The sequence below is a fragment of the Phalangium opilio genome, unplaced genomic scaffold (assembly GCF_054372755.1).
Source record: "Phalangium opilio isolate 3A_F unplaced genomic scaffold, DU_Popi_V2 ptg000017l_1, whole genome shotgun sequence".
Classification (NCBI taxonomy): domain Eukaryota; kingdom Metazoa; phylum Arthropoda; class Arachnida; order Opiliones; family Phalangiidae; genus Phalangium; species Phalangium opilio.
The window spans coordinates 4,701,339-4,723,691 of record NW_028324151.1 but is presented as its reverse complement, the minus strand read 5'-3'; the positions used below and the strand labels follow the sequence as shown (position 1 = coordinate 4,723,691).

The following is a 22,353-nucleotide window of genomic DNA, read 5'->3' as shown; positions in this document are numbered from 1 at the left end:
TTACCCAATGAAATTAGTTAAAGCTCTTTCTTTCTCTCCCTTTTGCTCCTAACCATAACTAAAAAGGGGCCCCGCCCATAATCTAACTGCCTCGGGAGGGTCCGGGCTTCTCCTCTCTACGTATATCTAACTAAAGCCGACATCGAAGCTACCGTGTAATTTTTAGCAACCTATAGCACCCATTTTTCTGCCCCCCCCCTATGCCGCGTGTGTCCATTATTATTATGGATATAGCGCGTCATGGAGTTGTCGGACATTTGCCTTTACGTTTTGTTCTACCAAGAAGTGATATCTAGTTTATTAGGGAGAAGGTATGAATTCGCGCTACATTTCCAGCTTTATCTCCAGTCCAAACGTATAGTAGGTCCGGAGTTAATTCCCGCCGCCTCTAAATTACAACCAGCATCTCATTAGTTCTTGAAAACTCACGTCAGCGCGACGCGAATGACGAAAATTACAGTCATATTTTCCGACTGAGGAGAAGCGGCGAAATATCCCGGCCTCCTTTTACGTCCCCCCTTGTATTTTGAAAAGGGGGACTGGGACTATGGCCCGCGCGAATACTTAGGCATCTTAACGCTTCTCCCTAGTAAACTAGATATCGCTTCTTGATTCTACTTTGCCGTTATGATTTCCCATTAATTCCACTAAGGATTTTCATATTTTTCCCAGTTTAATTCATATTCTTTTTGTAATTTACGACTAATGTCCGACCCTTCGCACGTGCCACCCGTTCTTCTTTTGGAATATATATACAGGTGTGTTATGGCGGGTAAAGTTCCCGCGCTTTTTTTATTATTGAACGCGTCGTAGGTAACCGAATAGATTCGGCAGCGCGCGCTGAAACCGCTCGTGCTTTTTTCCTTTTTTTTTTTAGCTAAAAATCGATAAAAAGCAATCTTCGACAGAATAGAGCGGCGCACGCGCCGTATATAATACCTTTTCTCCCCCCCCCCACTCCTTCTGGGAGTAGACGGGGACACAGAGAGAGTGCGGGGGTCACGTGGCGGTTAGTTTAAAGGTCAACGACGTGAGGTTGCGCCTGATACTAAATGTTTCTGATAATACAATTAATACGTTGATATCAGTCACAGTGAAAAAGTGAGATTTCATATTGAATGGGTTGGGTTTTTATTTAATATGTAAAGGAATTTTGGAAAATAATTGTGGTGCACCCAGTGACTGGTCCCTCGGCGTCGCGAAGAATGTTAGTTACATTTAAAGCGTGACGTTTAATATGATTAAATTCGGTGTCTCTTATATTTTCCATGCAAATTATACACAACAGTATATATAGAAAAATAATGTCAGCCTCAATATGTCCCTAGCTGAGATAAACGTTATTTCAAAACACGGGCATCATCATTTATCTACAAGGGTTGCTTAGCTATTCGAGGAGGACCATTTAGTTTCTACAATCTAGTCTCTATACAGGGTGTTTCTGAAAGTTCTGTCAGAAATTATGGGGTGGTCTTAAAATTGTCGACTCGAAATCGTCCAATGAACATTCTCCCTCCCCCCTAATTTCTTGACGAGAAAGACCAATATTTAGAAGGTACGATCCCTCCTCGAATAGCTAAGCCACATTGTATCCTGAGTAGAATAATATTTGGAGGTATGCATTATTTTACTTCTAAGCCCCGGCCTCGCGCACTTTGTGAGCTATTATTTGAATGCTCTTTTGCCATTTCATCCCCGATGTTAGTAATAATAATAAGCTTTTGGCGGGAAACAGTGGCGCGCGGGAAAGGCGTCTATAATTCTCTTATTTCCCGCTCTTTTCTAAGGAGAGAATCTATATTTTCTCCTCCCACTCTCCTCTCTCTCTCTCTCTCTCTCTCTCTCTCTCTCTCTCTCTCTCTCTCAACAGTACATGTTATTTTCATCAAGCGTTCATAAAACAGGGTTCATACAACATTTGGAAAACCGACGACTTGCCTTAGTTTTCCGGAGCTAACAACTGGCTAGGGGTTAGAGATCGTCTGACGTCACGCAGCACCCTCTGGTTGGCAATTTTTGCGCGTGAATACTGTTTCCAACCGTTAGGGGGGATGAAACTCCAGTAAGAGATAGAAGGGTGTGACGTTTCAGGGTTTGAACTGTTAGCTCCCTATTTATTTCCCCGAGTTTTCCAGGTTTCTATGAACCCTGTAAAAGTGGAGATCGAGAGAGGGGGGGTCAAGGAAAGGCTTTCTTCTTGATCCCTCTTTTCCCTCGCAGACTAACAGGTGGGGATGATCTCTATGCACTCTCATCATGATCATACCCATCATTTTTTTAATATCTTTTTGATCTTTTCTCCGTTGGGAAAACACAGCTTTACCCCAGCTACACGCGTTTGTCTTTTGATGTTCTCCCGCATATTTATTTAAAGCATAATGTAATAATATTTGCCCTAACGCGTTAGGCGTTAGAGGAATGCCTTTATACGTGTATTGTTAAAACAATGTGCTTTGGTATTTTTTATACCTGTTCTATAAACTTTAATCAGTCCGCGGTTTAGCTATTTGAGGTAGAAAATAGTTTGGCAATGTAAGAGGAAATATATTATCATAAGTTCAGTAAGATATGTTCCCCAAAAGTTTGTAAATTCTGGTTACAAACTGAAGTTTTTCATGAAGTGATTGAGGTAGGTCATAGATTCGAGGTAAAGCGAGGGACGCCTGGTGAGGCGCTGTCAAAGGCTTAGTAATGCAGACTAAATAGGAGCTAGATGGAACTTGGTCCTGCAAAATTAATTAACCACCGAGTGTAGGACTTCAATTCTCGTTTCCGTCGTTCTCGAACTAGTTATCTCGAGCTGTAAGTCTCTAGCATTACGAAGTATAGGTATTGTCATACTTATGGAAAATATCTTATAAAGTTATGATATTATCAATAGACTCTTTTGCCGAAAATCTCAATCAATATCAAGAAATTAATTGACAGAAATGTCGGGAACGTATTAAGAAATTGTAGAAAGTATAATTGAATTTCTATGGAAGAAAACGCTACAACCAATCAGATACAGGAAACGAAATGAGAACTAATAAACCGTGTATAATAACACGTAGAAATGATGCGGCACCTTCTATTCCAGTTATACTATTTTCTCTACAGCGTCAGTGTAGAGAGAGAGAGAGAGAAAGAGAGAAAGAAAAAGAAACCCTGGAAACACACTTCCCTCTTTTATTTTTAAAAACGCGTTACAAAAACCAGGTTTAACTTCTTTTTATTTTTCTCTCTCTCTCTCCTTCTTGCAAAAGTATACATAGCTTCCTCCCTAAAGTTAAATTTGAATTATTCCATTCCCTCCTTACTCGATTTTTTTCCCGCAGGCTTCTTGCTTTGGCGCGCACCTATTTATCTTAGCCCCCCCCCTGCACACCTCTCCCCTCTATATCTTTCTGTACACTATTATCTGGGATTTGTACGTGGCCTACAGCCCCACTTTATTACACTAGGCTAGACTATACACACTTTTATAAATGCTGAACGTACCTATACAGAAGGAAGAGAAAAGACTTTAAATGAAAATGAAGTAAAAAAAAAAAAGAAAAAAAAAAGGTTTTTATCTTTTCGGTTTTAACGACGTAGGATGCCGATTGAATACTCAAGGAGTTTTTTATTTAATTTTTTTTTTAAGATTTTTTTCCCTAAAGGGATTGTAAAACGACTCGTATTATTTTACAGTTTAAAGGGAGGATGGATTTATTTTTTTATATTGATTCTTCTACTAATTATAAGACCAATTTGTGTAGCGAAACATCCTGATTTTAAAATTAAAATTAGTTTAAGATTTCACAGATGATTTGGAATTTGAAACTGACCAATCGCATAAAGCCACGCCCTTCTTGTCAACAAAATTTACGTATTTAGAATAATCTTAGACTAAACTACTCCGAGGCAACTTTTTGCGCTTTCGGAAATTTCATAACCCCTTCGTGTTTGTGATAGGGTGATTTGTACGTGGCGCCCCTAACCGACGGGCGAAGGAGTTATTAAATTAGAACGATAAACAAATACTGTAACGTTGCATCTTGCACATGTTTTAAATTAATTAAGGAAAATAATAGAAATTAAATATATATTAAACGTCCCCGGCGGGATTCGAACCATGGGTTGGTTGTCTCCCTCCCAAGTACTGACCGCGCTCGACGCTGTATAACTTATATAGTTTTAATAAGGGGTTTAGCATAAGGTTTATATGATACGTTCCTTAAGTATGTCAATACCTATACTTCGCAATGCTACTGGGAGACTTACAGCTCGAGATAACTAGTTCGAGAACGACGGTAGCGATAATTGAAGTCCTACACTCGGTGGTTAATTTTGCGGGACTTCCATCTAGGTCCTATTTAGTCTGCATTACTAAGCCCCCTTTGACAGCGCCAAAACCAGGCGTATGTCTCTTTACCTCGAATCTATGACCTACCTCATTCACTTCATGACAAGCTCCAGTTTATAACCAGTGACAAACTTATGGAAGGAACATATCTTATAAACTTATGCATGTTTCTGTATCTCGCGCCACTATTGTCGTCACATCGCGCGCAATTTTTCAATCAAATCTCGCGCCAAATCAAATTTAATTCGAGATGAAGCGTGCCACTGGTTATAAGCTTCTGACTACACACATTCAACCCACCCACTTTTTTTTCTGGCTCATAATTTAAACCAAGGATTTATGATTCGAGTGTTTATTCCCGGGTCTCTTTTTATATTTAATTTTTTTTTCTCTCTCATTTAATAGGTCACGATTTATTCTGATATACGTGATATTTTTTTTTCGGAGAGCTATACTTAGTTTTCAGACAAGGAGGATTGATACCATTTACACCAGGAGGCCAGGCTACTTGGCGGACAAAGTGCAGTACCAATTAGCTTCGCCTCCTGGTGTAAATGGTATCAATTCTTCTAGTTTGAAAAATATGTATAAGCTAAGACCGCGCTCTGTTTTGAATGATTTATAGTGAAACTTATAATTAGTGTACTTTTATATCTAAGAAGGGATGTAGAAAGGAGGGGGGGACTTAAGTGCTGAATTTCACAGTTTCTCAAGAGAAATAATTTGAATGAGATGATTAATTGTGTTGAAGGAATTTATTTATTTTTTTTTGAATTATGAATTCAAGTTTATTTTAAATTCAATATAAGGGTTGGGGTTGTTAATGGTTTAAGGCGAATTTAAGGAACGTAACCTGCCTTTTCTAAAGGGAAAGTAACCCTTTGCCACTTTGTGGAATGTGCAGGATTAAAGATTAAAGTTTATAATGAACTTTTTGGTTTGATAAAAGAATTTTTTCTTAATTAAAGTAATGATAACGTGAGTTTAAACTTACCTAATATGAAGTAACGGCTTCGTTTTGTGTACTTGTACATCGCAAATGGGACAAAACTTGCTCGTTTCCAAGTACTTGACGATGCAAGATTTGCAAACTGTTGAATGGAAAATAAAAATAAATATTTAAGTTATAAAAATAAATAAATAAATATTTAGCTTGTAAACAATAACACGAATTCTCATCACGTTTATTCTAAAATAACTCTTGATAAATATAAATCTCTATAGGCCCATTCAAACTACAGTAAAATCTTACGTACTTGTCGCGGTATACTTTCATTCCCTGTTCAGACGTGAGAGCAGACGACGTAAAACTTAAATAGCCGCTAAGCCGAACCCAAAATGGTTAACAAATACCGCGCCAAGAATCCTAAAAGTTTTCATAATATCGTCTGCTAATGCGTAGCTCACTTGATCATGCGTCAGTAAGGCGTAATCGAGTGAGCTATGCGGCTAAAGAAAATGGTCTAACTAACGAAGGTGGTGCCATCTTGATAACTGCCCGACGAAACTGCCAAAAATTTTCAAAAGTAAACCCGCGTATAGTCGTTGACACGTGTCTATATAATAGACCAATTCGATGTAACTAAGAGGGAAAGACACGTGGGTAAAACTTTGCCTTTCATCTCGCTTTTTGGCGCATGCGCTGAAGTCTTCTTTTTGTATCATGAGTGTGCTCAAAGACGGATAGCAATGTATCAACCCTCTTGTACGTCCCGATACGGAGGGTTGCTTATAATCTGCTACCACAAACTTTCTCGTGACGTCATACCCTTCTATCTCTTAAGTTATACCTCGATTTTAGCGACCATATTGGGAATCGTCAGCTCAGGCCATACACTTTAGACTATACCAATAGTGACGTCACGTCCCCGTAGCTACTCCCCTATTAGTACCACTCCATACACCCCTTTTTTTAAGCGACTTAACCGACCAACGTGAACGTAATCTTCTGAATGGGCCTTGTGTGAAACGTCTTGCATATAGTACATATGCCCATCATATAATTCAACAAATATTTCTACAAAACAGCTATAAGGCGCCCGCACGCTCCCGGGGGGAGGGGGGAGACGAACGACACTTGGCTTATATTTGAGGTTAAAAGGCCCTTTTGATATATATAGAAAGCCTCTACTCTAAAAGCCATCAAACAATCGCTTGGCCCAAAGTTTCTTCTTATATTCTCCGAAATAGAAATAGCAGCGTGAATCTCTTTAAGCTCTTTTTCTAGAAAATGTCGATGGAAGAAGAAAAAAAAGAAAAAAGCTTCCACTCGAAATTTGAAAAGCTAAATAAACATTCGGGGCCCTCAATATATACATGTATACTCGAACTTAAACTTTAGTTGATATAACATTTGGCCTTTTTTTTCTCACCATTTAATCTATACTTTTAGCGGCTTGGTTTATCGTTTTGAAACCTGTATATCTAAAGAAATTTCTGGGGTTTATTTTAAATAATACAAGTTCATCAATAACTATATAAGTTACGTTTTCTATTTCTAATATAATTCCTTTTTGGATATAGAAGTTGATTAAACCGAGCTTATAAAATAATAGGGAGTTCACAACTCGCTACGGGGAAGTCTGACGTCATGCATCCCCCCTCTGGTTGGCATTTTTGCGCGTAGAATACTGCTTCCAACCGTTAGTGGGGGATGAAACTCCAGTAAGAGATAGAAGGGTGTGACGTTTTAGGGTCAGAACTGTTAGCTCGCTATAAAACGAAAAGCTTCAATTGCCAATACGTCTAAAGGCGTGATAAACTAGCTATGCCATAGCAGTTTAAGTACTTATGGAGTTCGAGCCTCGAGCAGGCTTGTAACAAGCGCAATGCATATCTGCAATTGATTAGGTATTAAATAAAAATAGATTTGGACGCGAAGCAAGCGTGAACTTGAAAGGGTTCCTTCCACAAGTCGCTCTAACCTTACGACACGGGCTGATCAAACATTGCAACCCCCGGCAAGTATTTAACTTACTAAGCCCTTTTAACTTGATAACAGCCAAGGAAAATCTTTCAATGACATTCATTGTAAAGTCTTGCAAATTATAATTCGAAGAAATTAAAATGTCTTATGCATGCAGGGTTCGTACGGAACCAGAGATTTGGAAAATGGGGGAAAAAATCAGGGATAAGTCAGGGATTTAAAGTTTCTTCCTAAAGTCAGGGATATATCAGGGATTTCATTTGGTATATCAAACCATGATTACTTCGAGCAGTGCTAAATATGGGCTGGCCATCAGGTGTGATCATGAAATGGACTCTGGTAAACACGTACTTAAAATGGTCAGGGATAATGTCAAAATTTGGCCAGGGATAAGTTGGAAAAGTCGGGGATTTTCCATATAAAAGTTTCGTCCGAATCCTTGTATGATTGATGATAATTTCGCGTTTAATCTACTTTTGTCTAAGCTAGATACTAACCATAAGAAAGAAAGAATAGTCCTCATGCAGTTCTTGGGACTTAAAAACTTACGTTTTAGCAAGCTTTCTGACTAAAATAAGTAAAGGTATTTAAGATGGGTACTTACAAGAGTGCAAACACTCTACTATAGTTGTGGCGTCTATAAAATATCCTTGGCATAAGACGCAGGTCATGTTGGTATTCAATTCCGTCAGTTTAAGGCGCGAATTTCGATTCATGGTGACGCCTTGATCGGTCGCCCCGTTGGCAACCGAGGAATTAGCGGCGGCTCCTTGCGTCGTCTGCCGCGGCACGAAAATCTCTCTCTTCGGTAAAACGAACGACGACTCTTCTCGGTCGTCGACGATTCGAGTCTCCGCCGCTTTTGAAGCCGGAGTCTGGTTGGCTACCGCCTCGACCTTCTTCGAAGGCAGCCGAAGGGAGACCGAGTCTCGACCGTGACAGCTCGGAGGGAGCTCCGGCTGAGGACCGATCGCTTCTCGTACTCCTGTAAAACATAAATTAAAACGATTTTTCATTAAGACACGTGATTGGAGGAGACTTAATTACGTAATGGGTGTATGGTACACATTGTAAAGAAGCCTTTGATACCTTTAGAAAGTCAAAGGGACGCGTAGTTTTTAAGATATTAACAAATGTTCCCGGCTAAGACACGCAGCTAGGGGAGGAATTTTGTGCATACTTTTGAACGCGGGTTAATTATGATAATTACGGTATTGTTATGGGGTTTTTAAGGTAATGGGGTTGTAGTACACATTAAAGGGAACATTTTGGTACCACCAGATTAATTATGGGACCGATACTTTAAAAGATATTAACATTTTTAGGTGGGCGCTCGTAATACCACGAACTAACTTCTATAAATAATTTTGATATCAACTTATTCAGGGCTGAGTTCTGACTCACTGATAATCTCGGCGTTGTTGAAGATAAGGGATTTAAAATATCTTCTGGAAATATCTATGCAACAATTTAACATCGTGCGCGGTTATAGTAGATATTTAAAAGTGTTTTGTTATGATAGAGCAAGCACATTTATATCTTATCTTTCAATATTTATTTAATTAATAAGGCTCCAGGGATAGGGTCACGAAGCCACCAGGGTTTCGATACGACCCCTCTTTGTGGTATTAATAATATGTGGAATATCTTACTTAAAACAACTGAACATGGATGAATTTTTCCGCTTAAAATTCGCATCCTGATTTCTTAGACTGACTATACGATGACAAAATTGTTTAGCGCACTGTGACTATCTGCAGACAGTTTCAGCAATCTGTAGGTTCTTATCGGGTTAACCGCTCCTCTGACGAGTCCACGCATGCCCCGTTTGACCCGTAACCCTAGCTACGAAAGTGTCCTTGTGGAAAATATTCGAACTACATAAATAACTACCTGCCAATTTCTATTTATAAGCACAAAGGGTTTTTTCTCCAGAATTTCTTGCGAATTTTTCTAAGATTCCAGCGCACCTGCAAACTATTATGTACCCCCCCCCCGAGCTAATATACCTCGTGCCATCAGTTTGCAGTTTAACAGCGCTTTCTTGAACTATATAGCCAACCAGGGGCAGGGGACCGGGGTCTCCTTTACCTGAGTAACTTCTCTGGACTGTTCCCCTTATATTGACACTTACTTAGCCCTCCCGCGGGGACAACCCTTTCCTTTTGAAAAACTGGATATACAACATGATGGATTACTACTCTAGTTTTATTTTTTGAAAGGATTGCATTGCGTTGTTGAAGGACTTACTAGATGGTTAAGTTTTGGAAACGTGCATAGTAACTGTTAACAAAATCGGCCGCGATGAATAGCAATTTTTGCTTTAAATCCAAAATAGATATTTTTGTACAGGGTTTTTCTTATAATTCTGCCATTAATAGACCATTTGGATGACATAACTAAGAGGGAAAGACACTATGCCTTCCATCTCACTTTTTTTCACCTGCGTTGAAGTCTCTATTTATATCATGAGACTGTGCAGAGATGGCAAGGTATCAACCCCCTTGAAAAGGTATATTAAAGGGTATGTTCTTGGATCAAACTGAATGGATTAAGTGTCTACATCATTTAGTTTCGGAGATATGGGCCCCCGAAAATTATTTGGCCCCTAAAACAAGGACATATTTAAGTGTGTCGAGTAAGACATCATCAACCTTCTAAGAGCGTCATAATCGTAGACTTATCAGAAACACCCTGAATATGTTTTGATGAAACCGCCTTTATGGTTGACATGAAAGAGTCCCCGTTTCATTTGCCATGCACGAAATTTGGTCCCTGTTTCGAAGAACATTTCTTATCGTCGGATTTTATTTACCGCCCTCGGAATTACAATTGACCAGCTTATAGGCGGACTATTGGAAACTATCTATTACAGGTTATTCCGCCGCACACCTGAACCTCAAACGTCTAGATCGAGACTTCATTCTCATTCAAACAATTCCTCGACGTTCGCGTTCAAATTTTGGTCCCCTTTGTTCACGACGACGTTTCAATCTACTATTTATACTATCTATATAGCAGACGACAACTCGTTGTAATAACCCCAAAATACAGCAATGGCCTCTCCCCTAATACCACCACCACACCGCAAATATTATTAGAATCTTAGATGAAGTTATTGTTGACTCATGTGGGGCGAGTTAAAAAAGAAATATATATGGACTGTCGTCCGCCGTCACGACGTGTCAGTCATACTTTAACTAGCTAGCGTCCTTCAGAAATCTCTGGAGTAGAATACGTCTGCACCATCCGCTTTGCCATGGTTGGATATAATATATAATATTCACGGTACGGTACGGTCCTTTGCAGATATGAAATATATATATATGTTCTCGTTTGGGATTAGGCCCAAATCTACTTCACCCGCGCCAACCAAATCCCTGTGGCATATTTGAAACGCTATTTTTTCCAGCCCCGGCAGCGTAGCAACAGAAGCCCAAAGGCAACCCCTAGTTACCCCAACACGGCCCAAGGAAGGGGCAAAAATTCAGCTCCCGTAAAACGTATTTTCATGGAAATTTAATAAAAAAGACGAGTGGGGGATTCCGGAATGTCGCCATGGCAGCGTCTGTAACGTTTCTATTGGTCGTAATACAGAGGGAACCGGGGAAACTGCCTTTACTGGATGGCTTCCCAGTTTATCTTGTACTGGTGATGGTGAGAACGCACCCTGATATGTATGGAAAGCTGTTTTTCACGGTGAAGAATTGACAATGAAATAGCGTTCCTACTGCCTTTTACTTTGGTATCAAATAAAGTTGAAAATTCCTTGGTATAACGATGGATGATGGGACCAGAGAGATGGGACAAGGGATCAAGTCTATATTGAATGACAATCTGTTGAGCTCGGTTCAGCTACTTGCTCGCCGTGCCGCGCTCCCTTGGTTCCCTTATCAGGGAAAAAACCCGAGTAGAAAGAGGGAGGTGACAGAGAAAGCCGCGAGCGAAGAAAGGGTCTCTTTTTATTATAGTTGCCTTATAGACAGACTGACTGACGAGTTTCCGACATGTTCCCGAGGTCCCCAAGAAGGATTTGGCAAGTTTTTAAACTTCTCTCCCTCTCCCTCTACGTTCAATCATAAGTTTATAAGATATGTTCCGTTCCATAAGTATGACAATACCTATACTTCGTAATGCTTACTTAGAGACTTACAGCTCGAGATAACTAGTTCGAGAACGACGAAAGCGAGAATTGAAGTCCTACACTCGGTGGTTAATTAATTTTGCAGGACCAAATTCCATCTAGGTCCTATTTAGTCTGCGTTACTAATTAGGCCTTTGACAGCAGAGCCTCACCAGGCGTCCCTCTCTTTACCCTGAATCTATGACCTACTTCAATGATCACTTCAAAAATTACAAGCTCCAGTTTGTAACCAGAGATTAACAAACTTATGGAAGTAACATATCTTATTTACTTATGGTTCAATCCTTGTAGAGAAGGCTTTGAATTATTATGCCAAAGGTCGTGCCAAAAGATCGTTCCGCAGATTTTATTTCTTGTATACTATATAAGTATAGCATAGAGGCCGTACAAACGGTGGTTGGTAACGTGTTTTTTTAATTTTACACGGAATTTTTCCGTTTAAAATTTAAGAAACGGCACCAAAACCCCTGTCCCTGTCCCTGTCCCTGTCCCTGTCCCTGTGCCGGACGCGTCCGCGAAACGAACGCTTACGATAAGAGAGGGAAACCGGTCGCGTCCGCGAAACGTACGCTTACGATGAGAGAGAGAGATCGCTAGCGTACGCGGTGGCGATACGAAGCTCCGCGTAGAGAGAGAACTGCCTGCCTGGTATATTAGTGAGAGGGGGAAGAGGGAGAGGGGGCATCCCGCTCGGAGAGAGAGGAAAGAAAGGTAGTTTAAATCTCGCGGGCTTTTTTGAGTGAAGGGAAACAAGATGATAATTTTCGTGCACTACTGCACTTTTTTAATTTTACACGGAATTTTATTCCGTTAAAATTTTAGAAACGGCACCATGCGCGTGATACATCAGAGATTATGCTGAATGGTTAGGTTAGGTTAGGTTAGGTTTCGTAAAATAGAGGGGACGGTTTACGGTCATAGTGATTTCTGGTTTAGGGGATCCAGGATTTGGTTTTAGATACATTATTTGATTCGTATGGTTTTGAAAAATTATACTTTAGTGGGGTGCACAATTTAGTTTCATTAATATTATTTGAAATGTGACGTTATTAGAAATTAAGGGGATACACGATTGCGTTTCAGAAATGTTTTTAGTTGTACGATTTATTGGAGATCAACTATACGGGGGGTCACGTGAGCCGTGTAAAATTACTATTAAGGCCCAGCCCTTGGGCCATCTTGTTTCTTCTTAACACGGTCAACAAGTGGCGTTGCCTGGTGGTGGGAAGTGTCAACAGATAAAAACTTGTTTCTTAAGACTCCATCTCCTTAAATACAACTTTTCTTTTTATTTATTTTTTTATTTATCTACATCTTTATTGCACGTGGCCTCTTTCTTTTTAAAACCGATAATTTTTGATACGCAAGGCTAATCTCGCTTTTTAAGGGGTGTTATATAAGGTGTGGTATGGTGAGGAATTTTAAAGTTATTTAGAACAATAAAAACAAACGCGTACGAGCCTGAGTAGTTTTGTTGATTCAACCTGATTTGACTGGAATTTTTGTTTTCTATAATGAAGGCTTCTGTTGTAGTAGTTCTATAATTGTTTAGTCGGGTTTCGGGTATTGATTTTTTTACACAATAAATTGCGGGACTTTAGAGGTGTAACCCGTCTGGAAAGTTATGTCTCTATATGTGTTTGAGAAATAGGTCAAAATTAGTGGAATTATTATGAAGGGGAGGTTGGTTTTAAGTTGTTCTAACGGGGACACGCTGCCAAGTATAGCCATGGGCTGCCTGGCGCCGGGAGAAAAGAAAGAGGTAAGATGGAGTGGTAAGGATGATGATGGGTAGGGAGCTGCGGTATGCAATGAAAATCTCCCAGAGTACCTTGCGCATGTACACCCCTACTCTTCGGAAAAGGCGATTGTTAAGTGCTGCCGCGTACCGCTATTGAATTTGTACGAGAACTAGCTTCTATTTTTAAGACACAGGAGGGCGTCATTTACGTGTCCGTACCGTACGACCCTACCCAAACGCCCAAAGAGGATGCTGGGAGGACTTTGTTGCCGTCATGTAGATGGGGGACAGACAGACTGAAACGTTATAGATCCATTCCTCAATCCTTCGAGCATCAATTAGCTAACTAGCTGCCCTAGCTGATCGCCCTAAGTTTTAGGACTATGACAATTGGGCCTAAAAAAATCAGGGAAAATCGTTAAAAATGGATCATGTAAAACCTGGAAAAGTCAAGGAATTTGAATCTGTAAACTTAGAGTGGCAACCCTGTTACAAGGGGAAACAATATGGAAATTTTATCTGAAAATATTCCGGCAGCTCCGTTATAGCATATATATAAGAAGAAATTTAAGGCTGAAAGGAGCTAACAACTGGCTAGGGGAAGAGATAGTCTGACGTCACTGATCAGCCCCTCTCTGGTTGGCATTTTTGCTCGTAGAATTCTGTTTCCAACCGTTAGGGGGGGGGATGAAACTACAGTAAGAGATAGAAGGGTGTGACGATTTATAGGCTCAGAACTGTTAGCTCCCTATATTTTTTTCTATGAGTGAAGAAAAGCCAATAAACGCAAACCAACCAAAGTATAGACACGAAATGCAATGCCAGGAATTCTTCTTAGAAAATTCCAGCCCATCCGAAGAAGTCGCGATCCCCCCTAAAAGAAAACTAAACTGTCGAAACAAAAGGCGATTCATTCCTTGCAAGCAAGCAGCCACAAGAAAAACTAATCACGGAAACTAACTTCCCGCTCCCTTTCGACTTTGAGAGTGCGGGAAGAACTCCCAAAACTTCCAACAACTGATGATAAATATCTGAGGAAGTGAGACGGACGCGAGAGAGCTCTGTATAATCCCCAGAGTGTATACTATAAGCCTCCCATTTTTCCCCAGCAAAACAACCCACAAAAGAAAATAGATGGGGGAGAGCCAAACTTAGCTTATCGCGAGGGCTCCACGCCGTTTGGGTGCCGGCGTTTTAGTTTTCCTTAATTATTATTCTTTCACGGGTTTTGAAAAGTATACATTCCATTCTAGAGAGAGTGGATGGGACCTCAAAATAAACTGATGCATCCAACCAAATGTCAACGGAGCCTTAGATCAGTTTTACTATAGTTATTGTTAAGAAATGTACGCATATAAGCTTTGTATGACGCGTTATAGTCTGCTACTACGAATTAATGCAGACTTATCAGAAACACCGTGTATAATATTGAATTTCATATTTCTTTATTATTGTTCTAATTTCGTCCCTTCCATTTAAGGCGCTAAGTGACTACATTTGTCTAAAAAATAATAAAAAAAAATAAAAAGCCAAGGAAATTATAGAAATTTCTCCAATGGTAGGGCAATTATTAAACCGCGAAATGAAGAACGCCTTCGGGCTGATACCGTATATTTTAACACGAGTAAAAAGGCGAGCCCCTCCACATCAGGTCTCACTCGCGCCACTGTAATCAAGAACGCCAACCAAAGAGAGTAATCGTTATAGCTTGCTAAAGAATTAACCTTGAGGAATTAATTTATTTTTCATTTTTCATTTCAACTAGAGGATTTGAAAAATAATTTCTTATTTTTTTTTATTTTAATTCGTTCTTTAATGAGTAAATTCCTTTTATTTTCGTCGTTGGGAAACAATTAAGGGTGGTTTTTTTGTCCTTTGTTTTATTTAATTTTAATTTAAATTAAAGGGTTATACAGGGTGTTTCTGATAGTCTGGCAAAAATTAAGGGGGATGTTCTTTGGGAAATCAATTCTATCTCCATTTTGCCACAAGGGACACTGTTTTTGAGTTTTGATTTGATTTGAGTGTTTTAGGGATGAGTCTTAATTAAATTATATATAATTATTGTCTAAATCAGTTTCTTAATTAAATTTAAGGGGTCATCCCTAAAACACTCCATCAAATCATAACTCGAAAACAGTGTCTCTTGGGGTAAACAAAATGAAGATAGATAGAAGTTACATTTTCGAGTCAAAATCGGTTTCCCAAATAACATGATCCCCTTAATTTATGGCAGACTTATTAGAAACACCCTGTATATGGGGTGAATATATTTTCAAGGCTTTTAGAAGAATTGGAGGGAGATCTAATTAACTCGTAATTATAAGTTGTAACTAATTTTGGTTCTAGGGGTAATTAATATGATTAGCAACCAATTAAGGGTCCAGGAGCGTGTTGTTTTATATCAATTTCAAATTACGGACGAAAATCTTTTCCATTTTTATATTCGAGGGCAAGTTTTATAGTCTTACAGGTACTTTCTTTGAAATAGCTCGTTTTTGTTCGACGATATACAATTAAAATATAGTGATTATTTTTAATTACTTACAAAGCAATAACTATTTGAATATAAATTGGTGATTTTACAAATTTAATATCCATAATCTATCTACCTTGCTATTGGGAAGAATAATCCAAGGTTTTTACGTCGAATTATTTTACTTATGTCATTTCGATTAAAATTTTATTATCGACCCTTTGCACGATAAAATAATTAACGATTCTTATAAAACTCGGTTCTTGATCATCAACATTTTTAAATGCCAGAAATCGTTTATTAAACTTCTTATTTAAATTCACTATAATTTGTTATGACATATGTCAAATAAGCAATTATTTATATTATTTACGATGGGCGAGTACACTTTAATTTCAAATTTAATTTTTTGTTATTCTCAATATTCTGATTAAAATAAATAAATAAAAAGTCGCTTTATAAAAACATAAAATTAATTAGAAAGATTAAATCCCGCTTGCTTGAAAAGATCTCGCGATAAGCCTTACTTCTTAACTTATATTAAATTTAAGAATTAATCCCATAAAAATAAAAAAATAAAACCCCTAACAACTTCAGTAACAATTAAAATCGGCGTAAAATTTGTTTAAAATTAACAACTTTTAAACTCTTGCGTATAACGTCAAGTTAAACTGACGTTTCAACCCAACGTAATATACCTTTTTATAGTAGTAAATAACCTAATCTCCGTCTTGTTAAGTTGGTTATAAAGAAAGCCGCCGCCGCCGCCGTTTATTATTTCACCCCGTGGGTAATTTAAACGTCTATTCCTCCCGAACCCCGCTTAGACTAAGTCTAAGATCATTAGCGTAAAAATTTTCAAAGGCCGCCTTTCGCTTCACTACCAGCTTAAGGTGATACGTGATAGCAAACCTCTATGGACGTTTCAACTTAAACTTGAGAATGAATTCCAGGTTATATAACAAATCTTCTTCTCTCCATTCAACAGTACGAGAAAAATTTCTCCCTTTCAACGCCGCCGCTTACGCTATTTATACGTATACTTAACTGGGGAAGAATGACATGATTGGTTTGCACTGAGGTTTAAACGCGGTTACCAGGGTTACGAGTATAGTGTTAGAAGTCAATTCGTTATGGCATTTTTGGTGGTGCATAGTTAACGTATAGGGTTTTGAAGGGCTTTTTGATTCAATGATAATTCGACGAGTGAGAAATTCTGGAAAACGGTGCCACGCTCGCTCTGCTTGTTTAATAACCGATATAATAACTTGGTGTTGGGATGGGGAAGACCCCTTCTTCTTCTTATTGGCCCGAAGCGGTTGAAATCGTCTTTCGTACGTCACTTGATTGAGGTATTTCAACGTGAAATTCTTTGGGAAATCGATTTTGACCATAGAAAATGTATAACTTCTATCTATCTCCATTTTGTTGACCCCAAGAGACACTGTTTTCGAGTTAAGATTGGTCAAAGTATTTTACGGATGACCCCCTTAAAATTAATTAAGAAACTGATTTAGACAATGATTACTAATTTAATTAATTAAGGGGTCATCCCTAAAATACTCCAATCAAATCATAACTCTATTTGAAACAGTGTCCCTTGTGGAAAAATGGATATAGATGGAAGTTACATTTTCTATAGTCAAAATCGATTTCCAAAAGAACATCCCCCTTAATTTATGGTATGCAGACTTATCAGAAACACCCTGTATATAGTGTCAGATATAAAGAACCTTTATACTGAAAAAGCATACAGTTTTAACCTTCAATTGGATGAAATTACACCCTAAACTCAATGACCTTAGAAATACATTCATTTCCTTTTTTTCTGCTATCGCAATTCGAAAAACATAAATAAATGAAACCTTTTTACCCAAGTTTTATTTATTTAAATGTCGGCCTCGCTAGAATTAATCCGTACAATGGCCGGGCTCTATTCACCAAGCGCCGCTGCACCGTTCCGAATGTACACCTTTAATTTACATTATACAATATAGTTTTCAGACTAGGAGTGTTGATAACATTTACACCATGAGATGAGGCTACTCGGTAATGCACTTTGTCCACCAAGTATAGTCTGGAATCCTGCAGTGTAAATGGTATCAACACTCCATGTATGTATTGGAGGTCTACGCGCCGAGGAGACCCTTTGGGTGTAGAAGAATTAAGGCCCCGATCACATCCCGTCCTGCTGTATGTATGGGTTAGGTTGCAACTTAGGACTGGTTATAATTTGGGATAGCTATATGGCTACTATCGGTGTACGTATATAGTTAGAAGAAGTGTACTCTTCAAGGGAAGCCACGCGTTCACTTGGGTTTGGTTGCTTGGATCGGATCGGGATCCCCGGTCTCGCCGTTATTTCCGCTCTGTTGCACTTATTCCTATCACTCAAGCCCCAGCCCATTTCAACCCGCCGAAGCCGCCTTGGGTTGGGTCTCTTGCCAATCGGCAAAAAAAGGGAGATTAAATCGTATTTAAAATTCTATTTCTTGATTAAATGTAAGTTCATAAATAGCCCACGCGGTAGTAGTAAGGTTTCGGTTCAGGAAAACTCTGGTTTTTGAGAAATTCCTCCTAAGAAACCATATTTTAGTTAAAATTTAACAAATTTCATTTAGAAAAATTCCTGTTTCAAAAAATTACAACTGTATCACGAATCTACTCAGAAAAACTCCTGTTTTCACAACTTTCCACAGCAAAACTATACTGTTTTCACAACTTCACAACTTTCCACCGCAAAGCTAACTCTTTTCACAACTTCACAACTTTCCCCCGCAAAACTAACTCTTTTCACAACTTTTCACTGCAAAACTATACTGTTTTCACAACTTTTCACTGCAAAACTATACTCTTTTCACAACTTTCCCCCGCAAAGCTAACTCTTTTCACAACTTTCCCCCGCAAAACTATACTGTTTTCACAACTTTTCACTGCAAAACTATACTGTTTTCACAGCCTTCCACTGAAAAACTATACTGTTTTCACAGCCTTCCACTGAAAAACTATACTGTTTTCACAGCCTTCCACTGAAAAACTATACTGTTTTCACAGCCTTCCACTGAAAAACTATACTGTTTTCACAGCCTTCCACTGAAAAACTATACTGTTTTCACAGCCTTCCACTGAAAAACTATACTGTTTCAATTTCACATTTTCAACAGCCCTGTTTTCACAAAACCAGTTCTTTTACGATACAGCTTGGATAATGATTTTCCCCTCCTATAACTTCAGGTTAATCTACAATTTAAAAGAATAAATGGGTACCAAAACGTTGAGGACCAAAAGAAAAGCGAACTTTTAAAAGCGAAAGTGATTATATGGGGCGGAATCGAACTTCTTTTACGCTTTTCACGGCTATTTCATCCTCTAAAACAAGGTTAATACCATGAAACCTATAGTGCCGGTGTTCCTAATATATATATATAATTCCCCTGCCTTTGTGTTCATTGAAACATTCCCCACGAATAATATTTCCAAGTGTGTGTGGTCTCCTTCCTTCTTTCCGGCCCGATTGGTCCGAAAGATCAATCGGTTTTCTTGTAAGAAAAATCTTCGAATGATATAGAAGTCCCATGAACCAGTGGGGAGTTTAAAAAGATAAGATATAGTGCCCAATGTAAATGAGAAGCTAGCTTAAGTTCATAATAGAAATAACCCGCATACTAAGAAATGTCACAAAATGAAGTTGGTACATCGGTAAAATTAAATGTTTAAATCACAGCAAAGTACATTGCCTCTCGTTAAACTCACTGTAGTTTCGTATTGGGGTTTGTTTATAAATTATTCTGGAAGTCAATTACTCAAAGAAAGGTAATTTATGTTACGATAATATCTAAAGGGTAGGGCTTGATTTCTGGGGCTCGAGGACACGCAGTTTAATCATTTCATTTACGTGGGATACGTCGACATTTATAACTTAGTAATTAAAGGGTAGATAGATTAACAGCGCCAGATTAGATTGATTTATAATTAAAGTTTTAATGGATAAAGTTGGGAGGTTTAATCGTTTTTTTTTTTGTTGGAAATATGAGGTTGAGTTTTGCGAAATAAGTTATTTATTAACTGGTTGAGTTAAAGAGAAATAAAAATTTGATCATATTTTCAATGTTGGAAGTAAGCTTCGAATAATTTATCGCAAGATTTGATGAAAGTTCCGCGTGTCACGTAAATTTAGCTAACAAGAAGGCAGGGCGTTACGTGATTGGTCGGAGGTGCTATTTTCAAATTATCTATGAAATCTAATAAAATTAATTTGAATTTTTAATATCATTCGGAGGTATATATTTCCTTCATGGTCCACTATGAAAATTGGTCTTATAATTAGTAGAAGAATCGATTTTAAAAAATCAATTGATTTTCCATTTCACCCATCCTTTAAATAAGCTTTTAAAAATTATTGCCACTCTTTTCAGAACAGTAGAAATTTGAGCTAAAATTGACAGTGAATTTTGCACTAAAATTACACAAAGAACTCTTTTTCAAATAAAATACATAATTTTCAGGATTGATAAAATTTACACCAGGAGGCCTAACTACTTTGCACTGCACTTTATCCACCAATTAACCGTGCATCCTGCAGTGTAAATGGTATCAATCCTACAAGTCTTACACTAAGTTAAAAAGAGGCTCTCGTTCGAAATTATAACGTAAAACACCGGTAATTCAAATGTACACCACGTCATCCCTATTTTTCTCTATCTCTCTCTTTGATTTGAATCCCAAGATTGGATCTCTTGGGGCGGACAGGCGTATCTTCGAAGTGACACTCACTCCGTAACACCCTCTCTAAAAAAACCTAAACCATCTTGATACTAGGGACAGGGACCTCTATGAAAACACAAGGCGGAGAAGCGCTATAGGGTACGGAGTGGAGAGGGAATCCCTTTTGGCATATATTTTTAGAAGAACGTCCGCCATACGTGGCATGCATGGAAGGAAAATAGACAGGCTTCCATTATTCCTTCCCGGGCCGAGTACAACCGTATTTAATTCCTTAGTAAACTCGCGAAAGAAATAAGATTTTTTTAACTTTGCAAGGATGTATTTTATATTAAGGCTCATCAGTGCGTGAAGCAAAATGTCAGAAAAGTCGGCAAACAAACGCTTGGCTACGCGTTTATTACATTATAGCGGCATACAACGTGGGTACTTTTATCAGAGGTGTATTAAGTCGAAGTTACGCTTAGGAAATTTTGCCTTATAAGTGAAATCAAACTGTGAATATTATAATCTTATTGGATAAAGAACGTATAAAAGTTCCATGGAACTTCATCCTCGATCGCGTCGTCTGCTCAAAGATGTAACTTTGAGGGAAGGACACGGGGGTAAAACGTAGCCTTCCATCTCGCTTTTTGGCGCCTGCGCTGTATAGTCTTTTTGTATCATGAGAGTGCGCACAGACCGCAATGTATCGACACCCTTGTATGTCCCAATATTGAGGGTAGCTTACCTTCTTTCTACAACATCGGAATGGTCTATTGACGGAAAAAATGGGTTGGGTTGGCAACCCTGAGTATCTGGACGTTTAGATACATCGCCGTCCCTGCGCACTCTCGCGACACAAAATCTCTACTGCGCAGATGCCGAAAAGCGACAATGAAACATGGAACTCGAAGTTTTACCGCACAGAGCATTTTTCTCTTAATTCCATTGAAGTGGACTAATGACTCGGGGGGTCGCAATTGGACTGGCATTCGGACAAGCTATGACCAAGTGAAACCGTGTGACCTTTAAACAATGAACACTTCCTCCATGATTTAAGGAAGTCCTTCCACAACTCCACGTTCATTTACTTCTAATTTAATATTAAAAGAACACGATGCGAGGCGTTTTCAAGCGGTCGTCTCCGCTGCGTCAAAAAATAGGCTAGGGAACCACCCGCCGATTTTTCCACACAACCATTCATCCAAATGCATCGTGGCAGTGAACTACAGAATAGACTTTATAGAACAGGAAGGGCCTTGGCTGTTGGAGACTTGTGTATAATAACCATGAGACGGGCTTTTCAAAGTGGCGGAATGCCCGCGGGAGGTTTTGAGGTTAAAATCTTTTCTTGGTTCGCGCGTCGATGCCAAAACTAAAGTACGCAATCCTTTTAAAAGCGTCCATGCTCCCTCCTGATTCGTGGTGGCCGTTCCCCCAAGATCGATCTGTGTTCCGCTTTTTCGTTTGGAAGGTTCAGTGATTCAGCGCGCGGTCTCTGATGTTAAAGACCAATGCATGGGAATAATGGGTTAAACCGTGGCCACTATATAGCAGAAACGCGTGTGTCTTCACAGAAGCCATTTCTGAGTCAGGATTGTAATGGTGTTATAGTTAAAAAAATTACTCGAGGACGCCTAAGGCAATATAACAGTCCAAAGCATTTTCCTGACGTAGCCAATAATAGATCGAACTTTTTCCTGATGAATCCAATTATGGGCCAAAGAGTCAGTATCTTCCTGACGTAACCAATAATAGACCAAAGTATTTTCCTGATGTAGCCAATAATAGACCAAAGTATTTTCCTGATGTAGCCAATAATAGACCAAAGTATTTTCCTGATTTAGCCAATAATAGACCAAAGTAATTTCCTGGCGTAGCCAATAATAGACCAAACTATTTCCTGACGTAGCCAATAATAGATCAAACTATTTCCTGATGGACCCATTTATGGACCAAAACTCCGAGTATTTTCCTGATGTAGCCAATAATAGACCAAAGTATTTTACTGACGTAGCCAATAATAGATCAAACT

The 22,353-nt window shown here is 38.8% G+C and overlaps 2 protein-coding genes across 2 annotated transcripts in view; one reads left to right on the top strand and one right to left on the bottom strand.

Annotated features, from left to right (window-relative positions):
* LOC149702613 (bone morphogenetic protein 8B-like) overlaps window positions 1-22,353 on the top strand; it is a 265,732-nt gene that overhangs the window by 34,184 nt on the left and 209,195 nt on the right. The window lies entirely within an intron of this gene.
* LOC149702621 (uncharacterized) overlaps window positions 1-22,353 on the bottom strand; it is a 133,045-nt gene that overhangs the window by 36,296 nt on the left and 74,396 nt on the right. Inside the window, exons 3-4 of the mRNA XM_089867136.1 lie at window positions 7,858-8,238; window positions 5,322-5,418 (exon numbers count right to left, since the gene is read on the bottom strand). Coding sequence (XP_089723262.1) covers window positions 5,322-5,418; window positions 7,858-8,238 — 478 coding nt within the window. The remainder of the gene's footprint in view (window positions 1-5,321; window positions 5,419-7,857; window positions 8,239-22,353) is intronic.